Here is a 19,056-nt window from a genome sequence, read left to right as displayed (position 1 = left end):
TGGCTTAGGTCACATGTCCATCCCGGACTAGTCACAATGACCAGGCTGGTGGGGTGTTCAAGGTGCCAACTTTCATTCAACCCACGTGGCAGGAAGGAACATTTATTTTTACATTCTGAAGTCAGTTAATGTTTAAGACTTGCCTTTCAATAAATAAGCATTCTCTATTTCATTTTCTTTGGGGGATAATGTCAAATTCCCAGGGCAGGGAGGTGACAGTAGGCTCTGACATCGAGAACCAAAACTCAGTTCACATTCAATTATATTCTGACCCTTTTGGACAACAGGGAAATCAGTCCATGTTTCTAATCTTAGCAGAAATAAGGTCTGCCTTCAGCAGGATTCACCCCACTCAGCTCTCTGAGCACAGGTCTAGAGTCAATAAGAGGCCCACAAGCCAAGACCCAGCATCCTGCTCCCCTCCCCTCTTCTGAGATCGGGAGGCATGCGAGTTGAAGTGCACCCTTATTTTCACTGTGTGTGAACACTGTTATGATCTGATATTACACTTTTACACTCTTCCCTTTGCCTCAGTTTCCTTGGATATCTGCCATCCCACATACGAGGTCTGACAATTAAGTTTGCGATCTTGTTGCAGCCCTGTCGCTGACCTTTTCTGATATCAGAGGGATTATTCATTATGAATTTGTACCAACTGGACAAACAGTTAAACAAGTTTACTATCTGTAAGTGCTGAAAAGGCTGCATGAAAAAGTTAGACGACCTGAGCTTTTCACCAACAATTCATGGCTCTTGCATCACGACAATGCACCAGCTCACACAGCACTGTCTGTGAGGGAGTTTTTAGCCAGTAAACAAATAACTGTATTGGAACACCCTCCCTACTCACCTGATCTAGCCCCCAATAACTTCTTTCTTTACCTGAAGATAAAGGAAATAATAAAAGGAATACATTTTGATGATATTCAGGACATCAAAGGTAATACGACAACAGCTCTGATAGCCATTCCAGAAAAAGAGTTCCAAAATTGCTTTGAAGGGTGGACTAGGCACTGGTGTCGGTGCATAGCTTCCGAAGGGGAGTACTTCAAAGGTGACCATAGTGATATTCAGCAGTGAGGTAGGTAGCACTTTTTCTAAGGTGAGTTCTCGAACTTAATTGTCAGACCACTTCTGAATTATCTTTGGGATTTAGGTCTTAGGTGCTTTATTACCAAAGAAGAGATAGAAACAGCTTGCAGGAAAAATAATAAACATGGAGAAAAAGGAACTTACACTTATTAAGTATACCCCATGTCCCAAGCAATGGGTAACCCCACATGTACAGCAACTCATGAAAAGTCAAGGAAGTTGGTGTTACTATCACGTTTGGATGACCAAACAAGCTCAGAGAAGTTAAATTAGTTGCCCCAAGTCAGAGAAGTAAGGAGCAGTAGAGCTGGGACCAGTTATTAAGCATGTATATCTCTGATATCCACCGAGCTACCATGGCACATATTTGAATTTTCTTTCTTTTTTAATTTTCTATATTTTACAGTTTGTATTATAAAACATTAAAGGAAATTTGAGAAGAAAACATTTCCCCAAGTTGCTTATATAAAAAACACTACACTTTGAAGTGGTTGAGATCATAGGTTCATAGTTTTCATATTGTTTTTCACTTGCCCTTATATTATATGTACGTTCCATGTCTTCCTAATTGTCACTGTTCTTGTTACATAATATTTTAATGAGTTGTGATATACCATAATATCCCTCACCGCCCTGCTGTCATGAACATCTCTGTTGAAAGCCTTTTTTCTTCTGTTAATTATTTCCTTAAAATGAATCCCCAGGAGTGGGGTGACTGGGTTAGGGCAAACGAACATTTTAATGGTTCTTGACTTTTCTTGCCAAATTACGTTCCAAAGGGTTGTATCAATTTACAAGTCCACTTTTTTCAGGGTCTGTGTTTAAAGCTAGTTAAAAGAAATTAAATTCTATATGGAGCCAGAGGTCCTGATAATGTGTATAAATCATGACCATCAGCCAAAACGTCCTTGGAGAACCAGCAGCCCTGGGAGCCAAATGGTAAGTGGCCCAAGAACTCAAAATACTGATGGTAATCATGATGAGAATAAGAGGGACTGATGTTTTCCACATTTTCTTAGGGGGTTCATGTTCAATGTTGGAACAGCGAGGACAAAAATTGGTCAATTAAGTCACGCTATTAAAGTATTCAGTATTATCTGTTCTTTATAATGAACAACCTCAACTGTTTCTATTTCTGCCTCTTTTCTCCCAAGCTTTAATGAGGTATACTTGACAAATAAAATTGTAATATATTTAAATTGATCACTCGATATACGTGAAAGGATGCTTACCACTGAGTTAAGCATACTTACCTCTTTTTTTTTTTTTCTGGTGTCAACACTTAAGTTCTACACTCTCAGCAAATTTCAGTTCTGCAATAGTGTTATTAACTACAGTCACCGTGCTGTACAGTAGATCTTCAGATCTTATTCATCTTATAACTGGAAGTCTTACCAACCTCTCCTCACTTCCCCCACTCCCAGCCTCTGGAAACCACTATTTTACTCTCTGTCTATGAGTTTGGCTTTTTTAGATTCCACATATAATTGATGCAATGCATTATTTGTCTTTCTCTGGCTTATTTCATTTAGCATAATACCCTCTAAACTCATCCATGTTGTTGCAAATGGCAGGATTTCCTTTTTTAAAAATATTTATATCATAGCATTTTTTTATTAGTTTCAGGTGCACAAGACAAAGTAATACTTAGACGTTTATCATTTATATCCCTCACACTGTGTGAATCCCCCTCCCCCATCCACTACCCCTATGACATTGCACAGAGCCATTGCATTTCCACTGTCTCTATTCCTAATGCTGTGCTCCGCATTGATGTACAGCATTAGGAATAGAGACAGTAGAAGTGTAATGGCTTTCCAAAGGGTTGTATCAATTCACAAGGACAAGGCAGTCCTTATATTTGGTATTTATAAATATATATATATATTCCTTATATTTGGTAGTTATATATATATTTATATTTATATATATATAAAATTATAGTTGACATTCATTATTGTTCAGCTTCAGGTATACAGTGCAGCGATGAGGCATCTACATCATCCCTGAGGTGGTCTCCCAAATGGGACACGTGTCCATCGAATACCCTACAAAATCTTTACAACACTATTGATTATGTTCCCCAAATTAATTTTCAAAACCCCATGGCCATCTTGTGGTTACCGACTGTTTTCTAATCCCCTCACCTTCCCCCTTATCCCCACCCCCCGCCCCTCTAGCAACCCTCAGTTTTTCCTCTATGTCTCCAAAACTGTTTCTGATTAGTTCATTCACTTATTCTTTTCTTTAGATTCCACATATAAGTGAGATCATATGGTATTTGTCTTTCTCTGTCTGACTTATTTCACTTAACATAATGTTCTCTAGGTCCATCCATGTTGTTGCAAATGGTAAGATTTCTATCTTCTTTATGGCTGCGTAATACTCCATTGTATAAATGTACCACAGTTTTTTTCTTTTTTTTTCCCCTTTTTTTAAGGTTTTATTGGGGAAGGGGAACAGGACTTTATTGGGGAACAGTGTGTACTTCCAGGCCTTTTTTCCAAGTCAAGTTGTTGTCCTTTCAATCTTAGCTGTGGAGGGTGCCGTTCAGCTTCAAGTTGTTGTCCTTTCAGTCTTAGTTGTGGAGGGCGCAGCTCAGCTTCAGGTCCAGTTGCCATTGCTAGTTGCAGGGGGCGCAGCCCACCATCCCTTGCAGGAGTCGAACCGGCAATCTTGTGGTTGAGAGGACGCGTTCTAACCAAGTGAGCCATCCGGGAGCTCAGTGGCAGCTCAGCTCAAGGTGTCGTGTTCAATCTTAGTTGCAGGGGGCGCTGCCCACCATCCCTTGCGGGACTCGAGGAATTGAACTGGCAACCTTGTGGTTGAGAGCCCACTGGCCCATGTGGGAATCAAACCAGCAGCCTTCGGAGTTAGGAGCATGGAGCTCTAACTGCCTGAGCCACTGGGCCGGCCCTGTACCACAGTTTCTTAATCCAGTCATCTACCGATGGGCATTTCGGTTGTTTCCATGTCTTGGCTACTGTGTATAGTGCTGCAATAAACATAGGAGTGCATAAAGATTTTTGAATTGGAGTTTTGAATTTCTCCAGATAGATACCTAGGAGTGGAATTGCTGGATCATAAGGTAGTACCATTTTCAGATTTTTGAGATACCTCCATACTGTTTTCCATAGTGGCTGCACCAATCTGCAATCCCACCAACAGTGCACAAGCATTCCCTTTTCTCCACATCCGCGCCAGTACTTGCTGTTTGTTGATTTATTGATGATAGCCATTTTGACTTGGGTGAGGTGGTATCTCATTGTGGTTTTTATTTGCATTTCTCTGATGGTTATTGAGGTTGAGCATTTCTTCATATGTCTGTTTGCCATCTGTATGTCCTTTTTAGAAAAATGTCTCTTCATGTCCTCTGCCCATTTTTCAATTGGGTTGTTTGTTTTTTTGGAGTTGAGTTGAGTGAGTTTTTTATAAATTTGTGATATTAACCCCATATCAAATATATCATTGGCAAATATCTTTTCCCATTCAGTAGGATCCCTTTTTGTTTTATTGATGGTTTCCTTTGCTGTGAAAAAACTTTTTAGTTTGATGTAATCCCACATGTTTATTTTTTCTCTTACTTCCCTTGCCCGAGGGGATATATCAATAAAAATCTTACTCCGGGTAATGTCTGTGAAGTTTCTTCCTATATTGTCTTCTAGGAATTTTATGGTTTCAGATCTTACATTTAAATCTTTAAGCTATTTTGAATTTCTTTTTGTATATGGTGTAAGGAGGTGGTCCAGCTTCATTTTTTTGCATGTGTCTGTCTAGGTTTCCCAGCACCATTTATTGAATAGACTGTCTTTACCCCACTGTACATTCTTGCTTCCATTGTCATAGATTAAATGGCCATATAGGCATGGATTTATTTCTGGACTCTCTATTCTGTTCCATTGATCTATGTGTCTGTTTTTATGCCAGTACCATGCTGTTTTGATTACTGTAGCCTTGTAGTATAATTTGATGTCAGGTATTGTTATACCTCCCACTTTGTTCTTATTTCTCAAGATTGCTGAGGTTATCTGGGTCTTTTATGGTGCCATATAAGTTTTAGGATTATATGTTCTATTTCTGTGAAAAACGTCGTTGGTAGTTTGATAGGAATTGTGTTGAATATGTATATTGCCTTAGGCAGTATGGACATTTTAACTATATTAATTCTTCCTATCCATGGACATGGTATGTGTTTCCATCTATTTGTATCTTCTTTCATTTCTTTCTTCAGTGTCTTATAATTTTCTGAGTACAGATCTTTTACTTCTTTGGTTAAATTTATTCCCAGGTATTTTATAGTCTTTGGAGCAATTGTAAATGGGATTGCTTTTTTAATTTCTCCTTCTAATGTTTTATTATTGGTATATACAAATGCAACTGATTTCTGAATATTAATTTTGTATCCTGCTACTTTACTAAATTCATCTATCAGCTCTAATAGTTTCTTGGTGGAGTCTTTAGGGTTCTCTAAATATAGTATCATATCATCTGCATATAATGACAATTTTACTTCCTCCTTACCGATTTGGATGCCTTTTATTTCTTTTCCTTGTCTGATTGCTGTGGCTAGAACTTCCAGCACTATGTTGAATAGAAGTGGAGAAAGTGGGCAACCTTGCCTTGTTCCTGATCTTAAGGGGAATGGTTTTAGCTTTTCCCCATTGAGTATGATGTTAGCTGTGGGTTTATCATATATGGCCTTTATTATGTTGAGATATGATCCCTCTATTCCCACTTTCTTAAGGGTTTTTATCATAAATGGCTGCTGGATTTTATCAAATGCTTTTTCTGCATCTATTGATATGATCATGTGATTTTTATTTTTCATTTTATTAATGTGGTGTATCACATTAATTGATTTGCGGATATTGAACCACCCTTGCATACCAGGGATGAATCCCACTTGATCATGGTGTATGATCTTTTTAATGTATTGCTGAATTCTGTTTGCTAATATTTTGTTGAGGATTTTTGCATCTATGTTCATTAGCGATATTGGCCTGTAGTTTTCTTTTTTTGTGGTGTCTTTGTCTGATTTTGGGATCAGGGTGATAGTGGCTTCGTAAAAAGTGTTTGGGAGTTTTCCCTCCTTCTGGATTTTTTGGAAGAGCTTGAGGAGAATAGGTGATAATTCTTTTTTGAACATTTTGTAAAATTCACCTGTAAAGCCATCTGGTCCAGGGCTTTTGTTTTTGTTGGGAGATTGTTGATTACTGATTCAATTTCCCTGGTGGTAATCAGTCTATTCAGGTTTTCTGTTTCTTCTTGAGTTAGCCTTGGAAAGTTGTACGCCTCTAGAAAATTGTCCATTTCTTCCAGATTGTCAAATTTGTTGGCATATAGTTGCTCATAGTAATTTCTTAAAATTTTTTATATTTCTGAGGTGTCTGTTGTCACTTCTCCTCTTTCATTTCTGATTTTATTAATTTGGGTCCTCTCTCTTTTTTAATGAGTCTGGATAAAGGTTTGTCAATTTTGTTTATCTTCTCTAAGAACCAACTCTTGGATTCCTTGATCTTTTGTATTGTTTCTCTGGTTTCTATTTCATTTATTTCCGCTCTGTTCTTTATTATCTCCTTCCTTGTACTCCCTTTGGGCTTATTTTGCTGTTCTTTTTCCAGATCCCTGAAGTGTGAAGATAAACTGTTGATTAGTGATGCTTCTTGTTTCTTTAGGTAGGCCTGCAATGCTATGAATTTCCCTCTTAGGACTGCTTTCGCAGCATCCCATAGATTTTGGGTCATCGTATTTTCATTTTCGTTTGTCTCAAGATATCTTTTGATTTCTTCCTTGATCTCCTGCTTGATCCATTCATTATTTAGTGACATGTCATTCAGCCTCCATGAATTTGTGTGTCTTCCAGTTTTTTTCCCTGTAGTTCATTTCTAATTTCATAGCACTGTGGTCAGAGAAGACAATTGGTATGATTTCAATTTTCTTAAATTTATCAAGACTTGTTTTGTGGCCTAACATATGCTCTATTTTGGAAAATGTCCCATGTGTGCTTGAGAAGAATGTGTATTCTGCAGGTTTGGGGTGAAATGCTCTGAAAATAGCGATTAAATCCAAGTGGTCCAATGTGTCATTTAAGGCTGTTGTTTCCATATTGATTTTCTGTCTGGAAGACCTGTCCCTTGTTGTCAGAAGTGTGTTGAAGTCCCCTACTATGATACTGTTACTGTTGATCTCTGTCTCTATGTCAGTCAATATCTGTTTTATATATTTAGGTGCTCCTATGTTGGGTGCATAGATGTTTGCTAGGGTTATGTCCTCTTGTCGGATCGATCCCTTTATTATTATATAGTGCCCATCTTTGTTAATATGTTCTTCATTTTAAACTCTATTTTGTCAGATATAAGTATTGCAACTCCAGCTTTTTTCTCATTCCCATTTGCATGAAATATCTTACTCCAACCCTTCACTTTCAGCCTGTGTGTGTCTTTTGATCTGAGGTGAGTCTCTTGTATACAGCATATACAAGGGTCTTGCTTTCTTATCCACTCAGCCACCCTATGTCTCTTGATTGGAGCATTTAATCCATTTACATTTAAAGTGATTATTGATAGGTACATAGTTATTGCCATTTTTAAATTTGTAGTTAGATTGTTTTCATCTTTCTTCTATTTACAGAAGTCCTTTTAGTATTTCTTGCAATGCTGGCTTGGTGGTAATAAATTCCTTTAGCTTATTCTTTTCTGGGAAGCTCTTTATCTCTCCATCAACTTTAAATGATAGCCTTGCTGGATAAAGCAATCTAGGTTGTAGGCCTTTGTTTTCCATCACTTTGAGTATCTCCTGCCACTCCCTCCTGGCCTTCAATGTTTCTGCAGAAAAGTCATTTGATAGTCTTATGGGAGTTCCCTTGTATGTAACCCTCTGTCTTTCTCTTGCTGCTTTTAGGATTCTCTCTTTGTCTTTAACCTTTGCCATTTTAACTATAATGTGTCTTGGTGTGGACCTGTTTGGGTTTATCCTGGTTGGAACTCTCTGCACTTCCTGGGCTTGTATGTTGGTTTCCTTCATCAGGTTAGGGAAGTTTTCAGACATTATTACTTCAAATATGTTCTCAATCCCTTGTTTCTTCTCTTCACCTTCTGGTATTCCTATGATGCGCATGTTGTTGCGCTTGATGTTATCCCATAGGTCTCTTAAACCATCTTCATTGTTTTTTATTCTTTTTTCTTTCTGTTGTTCTGTTTGGGTGATCTCTGCTAACTTGTCTTCTAAGTCGCTGATTCGATCCTCTGCTTCATCTAACCTGCTGTTAATTCCTTCAAGTGAGTTCTGTATTTCTGTAATTGTGTTCTTTAGTTCTAGCTGGTTGTTTGTTATGATTTCTACATCCTTGTTTATGTCATCTCTCTAATCTCTTTAAACATTCTTATCATCAGTGTTCTGAGCTCTGTCTCTGATAGGTTGGTTACCTCTGTTTCATTTGGTTCCATTTCTGGAGGTTTCCTCTGTTCTTTTATTTGGGACATGTTTCTTTGTTTCCCCATTCTGGCTGACTCTCTGTGTTTGCTTTGATGTATCAGGTAGATCCCCTAGAGTTCTTAGTTCTTGCTGGGTTATCTTATGTAGTATGTGTCCTTTATATATGACTTGCATTACTTCTTTCTTCTCCTCTGCGTGTGCTCCAAAGGTGACTCTTGTGTTGTGTATATCGTCCTGTTAAAGAAGATCTTTAATTGCTTTTCGCTTGTGAGTCGGTGGGATTAACTCCTAGGCTGACTAGCTGTGAGACTTGGCTCTGCCCACAGCAGGGTGTTCTGCTGTGTGAGGGTTGACCGCTCAAATGAGGCTTGGCCCCTATGGCCTCTTGTGCCTGTAGAGAATTCCCTCTGGGTGTGTCACTTGCAGGTCAAACCCAGTAGTACTCTGGTTTGGTCTGGATTTGGCCTCTGGATATGTTGAATCTTGTGCCTCTTAAGCTGGGCCCTTGTAGGGCAATTTCAGAACAAAGCAGATCACCAAGCACAACAACAACAGCAACAACAACAACAAAGAAAAAATCAAATACATTCACATGTAAAAACAACCGACAACCCCCACTCAACACAGGCAAAGATATCAAAGATATAAAGACAAAACAAAACAAAACAAAAAGCAGTGCCAGTCTTGGCTTAAGCCCACCAAGTAATCTCCAGGTTGTCCTCTGCTGTACCAAAGAGTCCTTTGTGTATTGTGCATGTCACTCACTGTGCTACACACTTAATATACACTACTTCATTTCTTCTACAAACAAGCTCGTCAGGTGCTGTCATTACCAGCCTTTTATACACAAGGAAACCATGCTAGACCACAAACTCCCTGAGGGAAGGGACATTTATTTTGCTCATTGATGCATCCCAAGCACTTAGAAGAGCACATAGTAGGTGCTCAATAAATACTGTGGACTAAGTGGGGCTCCAAGAGCATAAGCAGCCTCTTCGGGGTCACGGGTACCACTGCGGGGATACAAACCCAGGACAGACCAGGTCCTGGTTCCTAACTCCTCACTATGCTACCTCTTACCAGGGACAGGCAGACACACCCAGTTCCAGCCACTCACCTGACTCCAGCTCCCAGCAAACCACTCCACCTTGCCTGTGCACGGCCCGTTGTCACATGGGGTGGCCTCTGCCGGCCGGTTGTTTCCACAGCCTTCCAGGGGCAGGCTGCTGATGTGGTTGGTCATGCATACCACCGACCTCGTCCGCACGCCAGCCCCGCACTCCGCCGAGCACTGCAAGACAGAAGACGGGAGTGTCGCGGGGGGGCCTCTCCCCCAGGTTCTGAGGCCACTTTCAAATGGTGTGGGGGAGGACCGAACACCTTGTTTCCCTACCAGCTCTTTCCCCTAGAAATCTCTGACCACTTCTCATGCACAGCCTCCTCCATCAAGGGGTATCCGTGTGGCATATCCCCCATCTTAGATTTTCTGGGACAGTCTTCATTCCCAATATCCTGTCTCATGGTTGTGATTAATATGCTTACATTCGTCAGACTATCTGTCCTTGGCTTTCGCTTTCGAAAATACCGGGAATGCCAAAAAAAGTATACAAGTGGACACTTTGGTCAATGTTGCTCAAGGAGTAGTTTGCCATAATCAGAAGTGTCTGGACGCTGATGGCAACCACTTTGAGCACCTCTTGTAATTGCAGAAGTCAGATGTGACTTGTATTCATCTTTTGCTATCAGTATTTATTGAGTATTACAATTTTAATATAGTTTCACTTTCTTAAAATGTGTATACATTTTTGGGGCACCCTCATGATAGCATGAAAACTTGGGCACATGTCCACCTGCTTGTAATGAATCTGCGCTGGTCTGGGGAAGGAGGGGAACCGACGTCTGTCACCTCCATGTTACTGTGTGATATCAGGGCAGCCGGTTTCAGGCCCTGAAGGCCACAGCTTTGACAGTCTACCAGGAGGAATCCTGGTAGAAAGGGAAAGCCTGGCCTGGGAACCAGTCACTTCAGCGTTAATATCCCTACCAACTGAGTGGCCTGTGGCCAGTGACCCAGATCCTCCCACTTCTGGCATGACAGCTGGCACAGGGACACAGTCCTGGCAGGACTATGGGTAATGAATGACATGTGGAGAGCAGGTGCTCAGTGGATGCATACAGCAGGGGACCAATAACGGTATCAGGACCTACACCCCCACTCTAAGCAGAGAAGCCCAGGCTCACAGGGATACGGCTTCCCTCACAGCCACATAACTGTTGCTGATTTCATCCTGCCAATCTCAGTCTGTCCTCAACCAGGTCACAGCAAACACATCCCTGAGCCACACCCTGAAGCTCCAAGAGCATTTCCCATCTATCTTGAAATACGTTGGAATGCTACCTTATTTTGCTTCTCATCCTATATTTTCAGGACAGGTTCGTGTGGGTGTCCCACAGATACTTCACGTCCAAAGGGTAAATGACGGGATATCACTTTTACCCATTCTTCCTCTGGATTTCCAATTTGTGTTCAAATTTATATCTGGATTCAAAATTGATGCTCTTCTGCCTTCTGGCTTCCCAACTCTAGCCAGACATCAGGTTTCGTACATTCTAACACATTTGTCTCATCTGTCTTGTCCCTTCTGCCCGTGGTTCCCAGCACCATGGACTGTGGCCGCAGCTTCTCGCTCAGCCTTACCAGCTTTTCTAAGTCGCTGGCCTTCCAGGTGCTGGGAACTACATGCTGAAATCTCTCTGAAGCTGTTCCATTTCTAACAACAGTTGCTTACGGACTTCCCCAACTGGCTTTAAAATATGGCCCCGGTCTTCATTATTCTATCCTACACACCACGTGCTGGACAGAACCAGGGCTCATGAAACCCTGATCACATGAAAGGCTCCCAGCGCCCTGTTCACGCTGTTCCTTCTGCCGGGAGCACGCCTTTCCTCCACCCGGACACATAACAATCCGTTCAACTCAGCTCAACTACCATCTCCTCTTGAAAACTTCTTTGATGGTCCAACTCAATATACTCCTTCCATCCTCAGAATTCTCACAACACTCTGTAGTCTGTTGTCTTCCTTTGTACTATGGTCATTTGTGTCCTAGTTCGTTCTTCTTTATAGAAGCAGGCTCAGCACAGGCAGCGACTATTAAATCATCTAACTTCTCCGTCAGCATCTTTCCCTTGGGGGAATCCATGAATATCAGCGGAATAAATGAACATAGACTTGGGCTCTCCCTCACTCATTTCTCTTCTCTCATCAGGACTTTCCCATTCTGAAAGTGCGCCTTCACGTGATGACCAAAGCCCTTCTGAGGGTCTCTGTTGGGTCTTTTCTTAAAAATGGAGTCAATGTTTGGTTTCTACCAACATTACCATGTTTAAAAGTAAATAAAAGCAATATAATTTCAAATAAAATTTGAGAAAAGCAAAAAGTAATACTCACCACCTAATTTCTTTATCAAAATGTCTACTTTTGTTTTTGTAACTTGCTGCCTAGTCTTGTAAAATCACAACCCAGGATGAATCATCAGACATTTACGTGACCATTGCTGACCTGAGTCTGACTCCTCAGGGAGGGAACTCTCTGGAGCACAGGGCTTCAAGGGGATTAGAACATGCCACCCCACAATATGCTACTTTGGCATATTGATTATTTTATGAAGGCAACTGAGAAACAGCAGATGCAGGAAGAGCTCTCTGCCCTCCGCTTCTTGCCTAAAAGCAGGGTATACATTTCCCATGAGTAAGGGGCTCTCCCAGTTCCAGGAAGAGAACATTCTTATCGGCAATGGGGAATCGATGCCAAGATGAGTCTGCACAAGCTTTACTAAAATAACCCTTATCTTCCATTAGTTTCCCCCATATATTTCTTAGCCACTTTCCTACAATTTACTGCCCTTATGAGCTCAAATCCCTTTCTTTTGTCTAGTCCCTTCATAATTTATCACCTTTTGATAAAATGGTATATAAGACCTCGAATCTAACTGCTTCTTTGGGATTTTCACTTCTTTCCTATGAAGTCTCCCTGTGCCATGTAAAAAAAATTAACATCAAATAAAACTTGCATGCTTTTCTCTGGTTAATCTGGCTTTTTTATTTGTCAGCTTAATTTGCAGGCCTCCATTACAGAACATAAGAGGATAGAGGGTTTTTTCCCTTTCAAACTCACAAATACTTTTTACTTATTTGTGTTGATATAAAAAAATCTTAGACCATGAATTAGGTTAAAAAAATATGTTGTTACAATATTAGAATAAATCAATTACTACACTTTGTTTGTTTGTTTCAGCCATGTATTATCTTGTATCTTTCCTAACTTTAAAACTCAAGATATTCTGTTCTTCTAAAGAATAAAAGGTAAATCAAATCTAAGTTATCTTTGCATTTCATACTGTAAGAATATTTCTTTCCAGCTAATTTCCATTTGACTCACTAATTTAATTTTCTGCTTTCCAATCCGAGTAATGTACATTGTATCTTGGGAAAGTTTCCCCATCTCCCCATGTGCTTAATTTAAAAGAAGAACGTTAAGGACCAAGCCAGTGCCCAGTGAGAGAATATTATAAGGATGGACCCTGCAGAGGAACTTCACTTCATTATTCCAACTGCAGTGAAAAGCACAACAAATTAATTTGAAACGTGCTGCTACCCACACAGGACCTGTCCTAGGAAGCCTGTCAGTAGAAATGAGGGGTATAAGGGGTGCCTACCAGGCAGCAGAGACTAACCTTCAAAGGGAGGCACTGAAACACACACACTCACTGTCCCTGAAGGATGTGCCTAGAAGAAGGACCTGACTGCTAAGGAACTTCTGGGCAGATAGAAGGCAGAGACGCAGGAAATTCCTAACCCCCCTCTGGTGGGGGCTGCCTTCTCACTCCAGCAGCAGTTAAATGCTAAACTTGGCCCAACTGGCCCCTGAGGGACTATAAGGCCCTAATGACTATTCCTGAACTTCAGTTTTATGCATCATCTTCCATAATTTAAATAACTCAAGATCTTCACTCTTGGAAAACATCCTTAGAAATTAGGTGTTACAAAATTGAGGCTGGTGGACTTTCTAAAAGTTTTATTTTTCCTGTTGTGATTAAAAATTGCACACATTTAAACCTGCCATTGACTTGCAGAACTAAAAACTAAATGATGGCTACATATGATAGGGCCCACCCTCAATTAAAAGCAGCTAGAAGGATGTTTTTAAGTAAGTTATGAAGTCAGAAAAACTGTACATATAGCCCTAGAAGTTTAAGAGAAGATTCAGATTGAGTTTACAACCTCAATTCATTTAGGTAGAGATCATTTAATTTAAAATTGGCAACAGGATACTCTTTTGGTGTCCTGGTACCAATTCCAATGACTGGGGTGGGGGATGCTTCCCTGTGTCATTTCTAAGCAAGTCTTGAGTCACCAGCTGGGTGTCCTATGATTCAACTCAATTCTGACACTATCTACCTGGAGATAGCATCAGCTCTCACAGGTTAAGGGTCAGTCCTACAGCCAATCACAAGACCAGGTTACTACTTGTACTTCTGACCAACCGGCTACAAATCAGGTTCCCAAGACTCCCAACTCGGGTTCGATTAATTTGCTAGAGCAGCTCACAGAACTCAGAAATGTTTTACCAGTTGATTATAAAAGGCTGTAACTCAGAAACAGCCAGTGGAGAAGATGTAAAGGGGAAAGTCTGTAGGAAAGGGAATGGAGCTTTCATGCCCTCCCCAGGTTCACTACTCTCCCCCCAACCTCCACGTGTTCACCAACCAGAAACTCTCTGAACCCCATCCTTTTGGGTTTCGATGGAGGCTTCATTACATAGGCACGATTGATTAAATCATTGGCCATTGGCGACTGATTCAACTTCCAGCTCCTGCTCCTTCCCTTGGGGGGGGGGTGTTCGGGAGGGGGACTGAAAGTTCCAACCCTCTAATCACACAGTTGGCAACTTTGGCAACCAGCCTCTATCCTTAGGTGCTTTCTAAAAGTCACCTTGTTAACATAACAAAAGACTCCTTTATCACTTTCAACATTTAGGAAATTCCAAGGGTTTTAGGAGCTGTGAGCCAGGAACTGGATAAAGACCAAATACATACTGGGGTTGCCAAAAAAATGTATACAAGTGGACACTTTGGTCAACGTTGCTCAAGTGGTAGTTCACCGTCATCAGAAATGTCTGGACGCTGATGGTAACCACTTTGAGCACCTCTTGTAATTGCAGACGTCACATGTGACTTGTATTCATTCATCTTTTGTTATTGCTATATATTGAGTATTACAATTTTAATACAGTTTTCCTTTCTTAAAATGTGTATACATTTTTTTGGCACCCTCTATATTTCTTATAAATCACAATATCGCCCTGGATCCTTAAGTGTTTGTAAACTTGAATCTCATCTTCTCTCGTCTCTCCTACTTGTCCTTAAACAGAGGCTGTGTCTTATTCACGCCTACATTGCAACAAGTGCTCAATACATGTTTATGCTAAAAACTGCATAGTTCAGACTAAAGCTTAACAGGTTGGTTTTCCTACAAAGCGATTAGTCACACGTGGAAGACGGCCATCAGCTGGTCATTCCTGGAGGCTGAACCTTTCCTAAAAAAAATGGTGGCTTGAAGGCCCAGTGTTGACATGAGGCCCAAGAAGAATGGAGCAGCACACAGGAAACCTTCCCCAGTGTGCCAGCAGCATCTAGGTCATAGTTTCAAATGTTATGCCTTAATGCTCCCTCGGCAATATTACAGAGGAGGAAACTGAGGGTCAGAGAGCCAGCAGCTTGCTCAAGGTCTAATAAGGTCTGAGTCCTTGGGAAAAGGATGCCAAAGGCAATTCACTTTCCTTAAACCCAACAGTACCCGCTTCCCACTCATCTACTCTACAACAATCATGAACATTTAGGAATAATGATCTATTCTGGCGGTAGATAAAGCAAAATTATTTACTTACATCACAGCACCAAACTCACATGGCTTCCAAAAAAGAACAAAAAAGTTCTCTAAACAGAAGAATAAAGTGCTCATTCTTTGCTCTATTTGGAATTTTAAGACAAGGGTTAGATCCAGCAAGTACTTATGTTAACATACAAAGCAAATTTACATTAAAGGGAAATTTACAAGCCTTTATTGGAGGGGAAATAGCTAGTGTGGAATTCCTTGTAAATTTACATGTAGTAGTTTAGTGTTCTAAATAAATATGGGAGACACAAAGAAGAATAAATCATTGCAGTTATATATTTATATATATATATATATTTTTTTTTCTTCTTTTTTTTCTTTCTACCTGGGGCATTCTGAGCCCGTTGCCTTTTCCAGAGAGTGGTAAATGTAGAGAGATGAAATTAAAAACCTGTAAATAATCAGTGCAATAAAAGGATTATAAAAGCACTCTCAGTTGCTACGTGGGAGACTAAACTGAAATAATCTTTCTGGAGAGAAATATGCCAAAATGTATCAAGAGTTCTAAAAGAGTTCATAGCATTTAGTCAAATAATTCCACTTCCTACACAGTATTTTAGAAAAACAAGGAAAGGTACACATCAAGATATCTGCATAAGGATATTTACTGAAATGTTATTTAAAATAGTGAAAAATTAGAAAAAATCCTCAAACATTTAGAAACAGGGGATTGGTTCAATTATATTAGGCTGGTACAAATGTAATTGCGGTTTTTGCAATTGTTTTTTAACCTTTTGAAGTGTAATTACTTTTGCACCAACCTGATAATAGTTTTACAATAGCTTATTCTAATTAAACATCATGCTTTAAAGGTTATCAATACCATTAAAGTGTTCACACAACATAAGTGCAAAAAGCAGGTTACCAAATTATGTACTGTATACTATGATTCATACCCTTAGAATATATAGGAGTATAAAAAAGCTATGTGTGCAAAGTATGCATGAATAGAAAAGAGCTTGGCAGTGTAGCTTAAAAGTCTTAAATTATCTTCTAGTGATTATAGGTATACTTTTCTGATTCTTTTCATATTTTTATAATAGTGTACGTTACCTTTTGAACAGAAAAATGAACATTATCTTCAAAAGCATGTTTCCAACATGAAAAGGAAAGCCCAGCAGCATTGTTTTCATTTATTTCCGTACACGCTAAATTTGGCAAGTTTAGTGTGAATACAAATGAGTTAGGGATGGCTAGAAATCCAGAAACACAAAGAGGAAGTTGAAAGACCTAGGAATTTTTAGTCTGGGGAAGGGGAAGGGATTTCCCAATATCTGTGGGTCTGCAGTGTCACGAGCGTGAACTCCGATTTTCTACAGGACACAGTGGGAGTTGGCAAAATACACTGGTTCAGTTCAAAGGAAACCTCCTGACACCGTGGGCTGTAAAGAAATAGCCGTCATTGTTATGACACAGAGAGTTTCTGACAAAGGAGTCAGACCTACGTGGGGACGTGGGGACGCTGTCTAGGATTCCTCGTGCTACTGGGAGGCTGCCCAAGGCGACTTCTGAGACCCCTCCCTGCACGGCTTCAACAGTGCCAGGAGCTGCTGGGAGGCTTGGAAAGGGAGGGACACTAAAGAGAACTGGGTGAGCTCTGCGGGACTCAGCTTTAGGGGCAGAAGTCTGAGTCAGTGGACACCTTCAGATCGGCACCCGCTTTCCCTTTGTTCCCTTTGCGTAGCACTGTCCTGGTGGCTAATCTGGTGTCCTGTACAGTCTAGTCCTGGGGCTGGAGGTACAGTGATGCTTATCCTAAGAGTTCAGTGTTCGTACCAAACGCTCTCTATCTGGGGACCGTCTTGGGGCATGGGGCAGGGGCTGTGTAATGTGAGGTGTCGGGCTACTGGGGAGAGGAGAGGATGGGAAATGTTGCAAGTTAGTGAGAAGCAGGGATGGGCCTGCGATTTGCTGAGAGCCTTTTCTATGTTAGGCACTCACAAAACGCATGAAGGTGTGATGCAACTATTCACTTTATTTAGTAGTTCATTATTCATGTGGAGTGCTAAGGAGAATTAGACTAACTTTTTCACACCGACTCCTCAATCTTCACATAAGGATAGGAAGCTTGCAATCGTTCATCTCCGGGCCTTTTCCCCAAAGTCAGAAATCACCCTTGGGATTCCTTGTGTGTGGCTTGGGGCACCCTGGGACACACGACGCCTGACCATTGCCCAGCAGGCCTTGGTCCCCAGCCCCAGAAAACCCAGTCTGCACGTCACGCTCACCCTTTCACTCCACTCGGTGAGGAACCAGCTCTTGGCACAGGGTCCCATGTCACAATTCTCGATGTCACTCGGCCGGAGCTTCATGTTGCATTCCTCGTCATCGACTACGTCCCCGATGTTGCTCACACACTTCACGTCACGGGTCCTCTGTCCCACTCCGCAGGGCACTGAGCACTGAAACACAGCAAGCTCATGTCAGTGGAATGGGCGGCGTTAGCGCTGGATGACTCTTCAGATAGTGCCCTGATCCTGTTACCTGCCACCTGAACAGAGGACTGTGGTGAGGCCCCCTGGGTCCGCTGCAATGCCATGCTACCTGGGGAGGGTCCCAGCCCTGAAAACTTCACAACCCTTTTCTCTAAGACCTTAGATATCTTGATTATTTTGTTCCTCTGAGCCTCAGTTCTGTCATCGATAAAATGGGAAAGCAAGACTGGAAGGAGCTGGTTCTACTAGCATTTGCCAACCTTCAGTCCACCATGACACATGAGAGACACGGGTACGCACACGGCTCCCCCTGAAAGTTGGCTGTGGTGACAGACACACCAGCCTTAAGTCTCTCGAGCTATCTGTACATGCTGCGGTTTACAAGCCCAGCCATCCAGAACCCCAGAGGATCGGTTCCCTCCCGGAGAACGCAGGGCGCTTTCCTGTCAGGTGTGGGTGGGGGAGGAGGGAGGGCGCGATGGGTCCTGGAGGAGGCGCTCGGGAGCAGGCCGCCCGCCCCACGTACCGAGGTCCAGTCGGTGCGGACCTGCCACTCGCTGCAGATCTTGAGCTGGCAGGTGCTGGTGGTCTCGGGCTTGTCCAGGTGCTGGCAGCGGTAGGGCTGCACGGTGAGGCTGCGGTTGGCGTACACCTGGCGGCACAGGACCTGGCGATGCTGCATGCCCAGCCCACAGGTTTTGCTGCACTCTGACCACTCCCCGATGTCCCAGCTGGCCCGGGAAGGAGAGAGCGACAGGGACAGAGCGCTTCAGTCAACAGGAAGAGGGAGGAGCTGACACAGAAGCAGCAGAATCCTTGTGGTGACTCTTCTCCCAGGGCGCTGCTCATCAGTCTGCCTACGCGCCACCTGACTCTGTAAAGGAGTCACCTCTGTTCCACATGCTATTTGCCTGTGATTAGGGCCCAGAGTCTATACAAGTCAAGAGAACTGAGAAGGTACAAATGACTTTTATCTAGATTGGAAAAAAAACACACCAAAACAAAACAAAAAAAACCCCTCCAAAGCTTAGTTTCATTACCCTGTAGAACATTAACCCACTTCGGAACTAACCTAGAAATCTTACTCCAGCATTCTTTATTTTCCATTAACTACTTACCTATCACCTTCACATAGCCTC

General features: G+C 41.7%; 1 protein-coding gene across 2 annotated transcripts in view; it reads right to left on the bottom strand.

The window, feature by feature from the left end:
• THSD4 (thrombospondin type 1 domain containing 4) overlaps positions 1 to 19,056 on the bottom strand; it is a 574,709-nt gene that overhangs the window by 9,698 nt on the left and 545,955 nt on the right. For both annotated transcript variants that reach the window (XM_074328210.1, XM_019736037.2), the window contains 3 exons: positions 18,444 to 18,648; positions 17,711 to 17,884; positions 9,644 to 9,817 (listed from right to left, as the gene is read on the bottom strand). In XM_074328210.1, coding sequence (XP_074184311.1) covers positions 9,644 to 9,817; positions 17,711 to 17,884; positions 18,444 to 18,648 — 553 coding nt within the window. The remainder of the gene's footprint in view (positions 1 to 9,643; positions 9,818 to 17,710; positions 17,885 to 18,443; positions 18,649 to 19,056) is intronic.

The sequence above is a fragment of the Rhinolophus sinicus genome, linkage group LG03 (assembly GCF_036562045.2).
Source record: "Rhinolophus sinicus isolate RSC01 linkage group LG03, ASM3656204v1, whole genome shotgun sequence".
Classification (NCBI taxonomy): Eukaryota; Metazoa; Chordata; class Mammalia; order Chiroptera; family Rhinolophidae; genus Rhinolophus; species Rhinolophus sinicus.
This window is presented reverse-complemented; position numbering and strand designations above follow the sequence as displayed.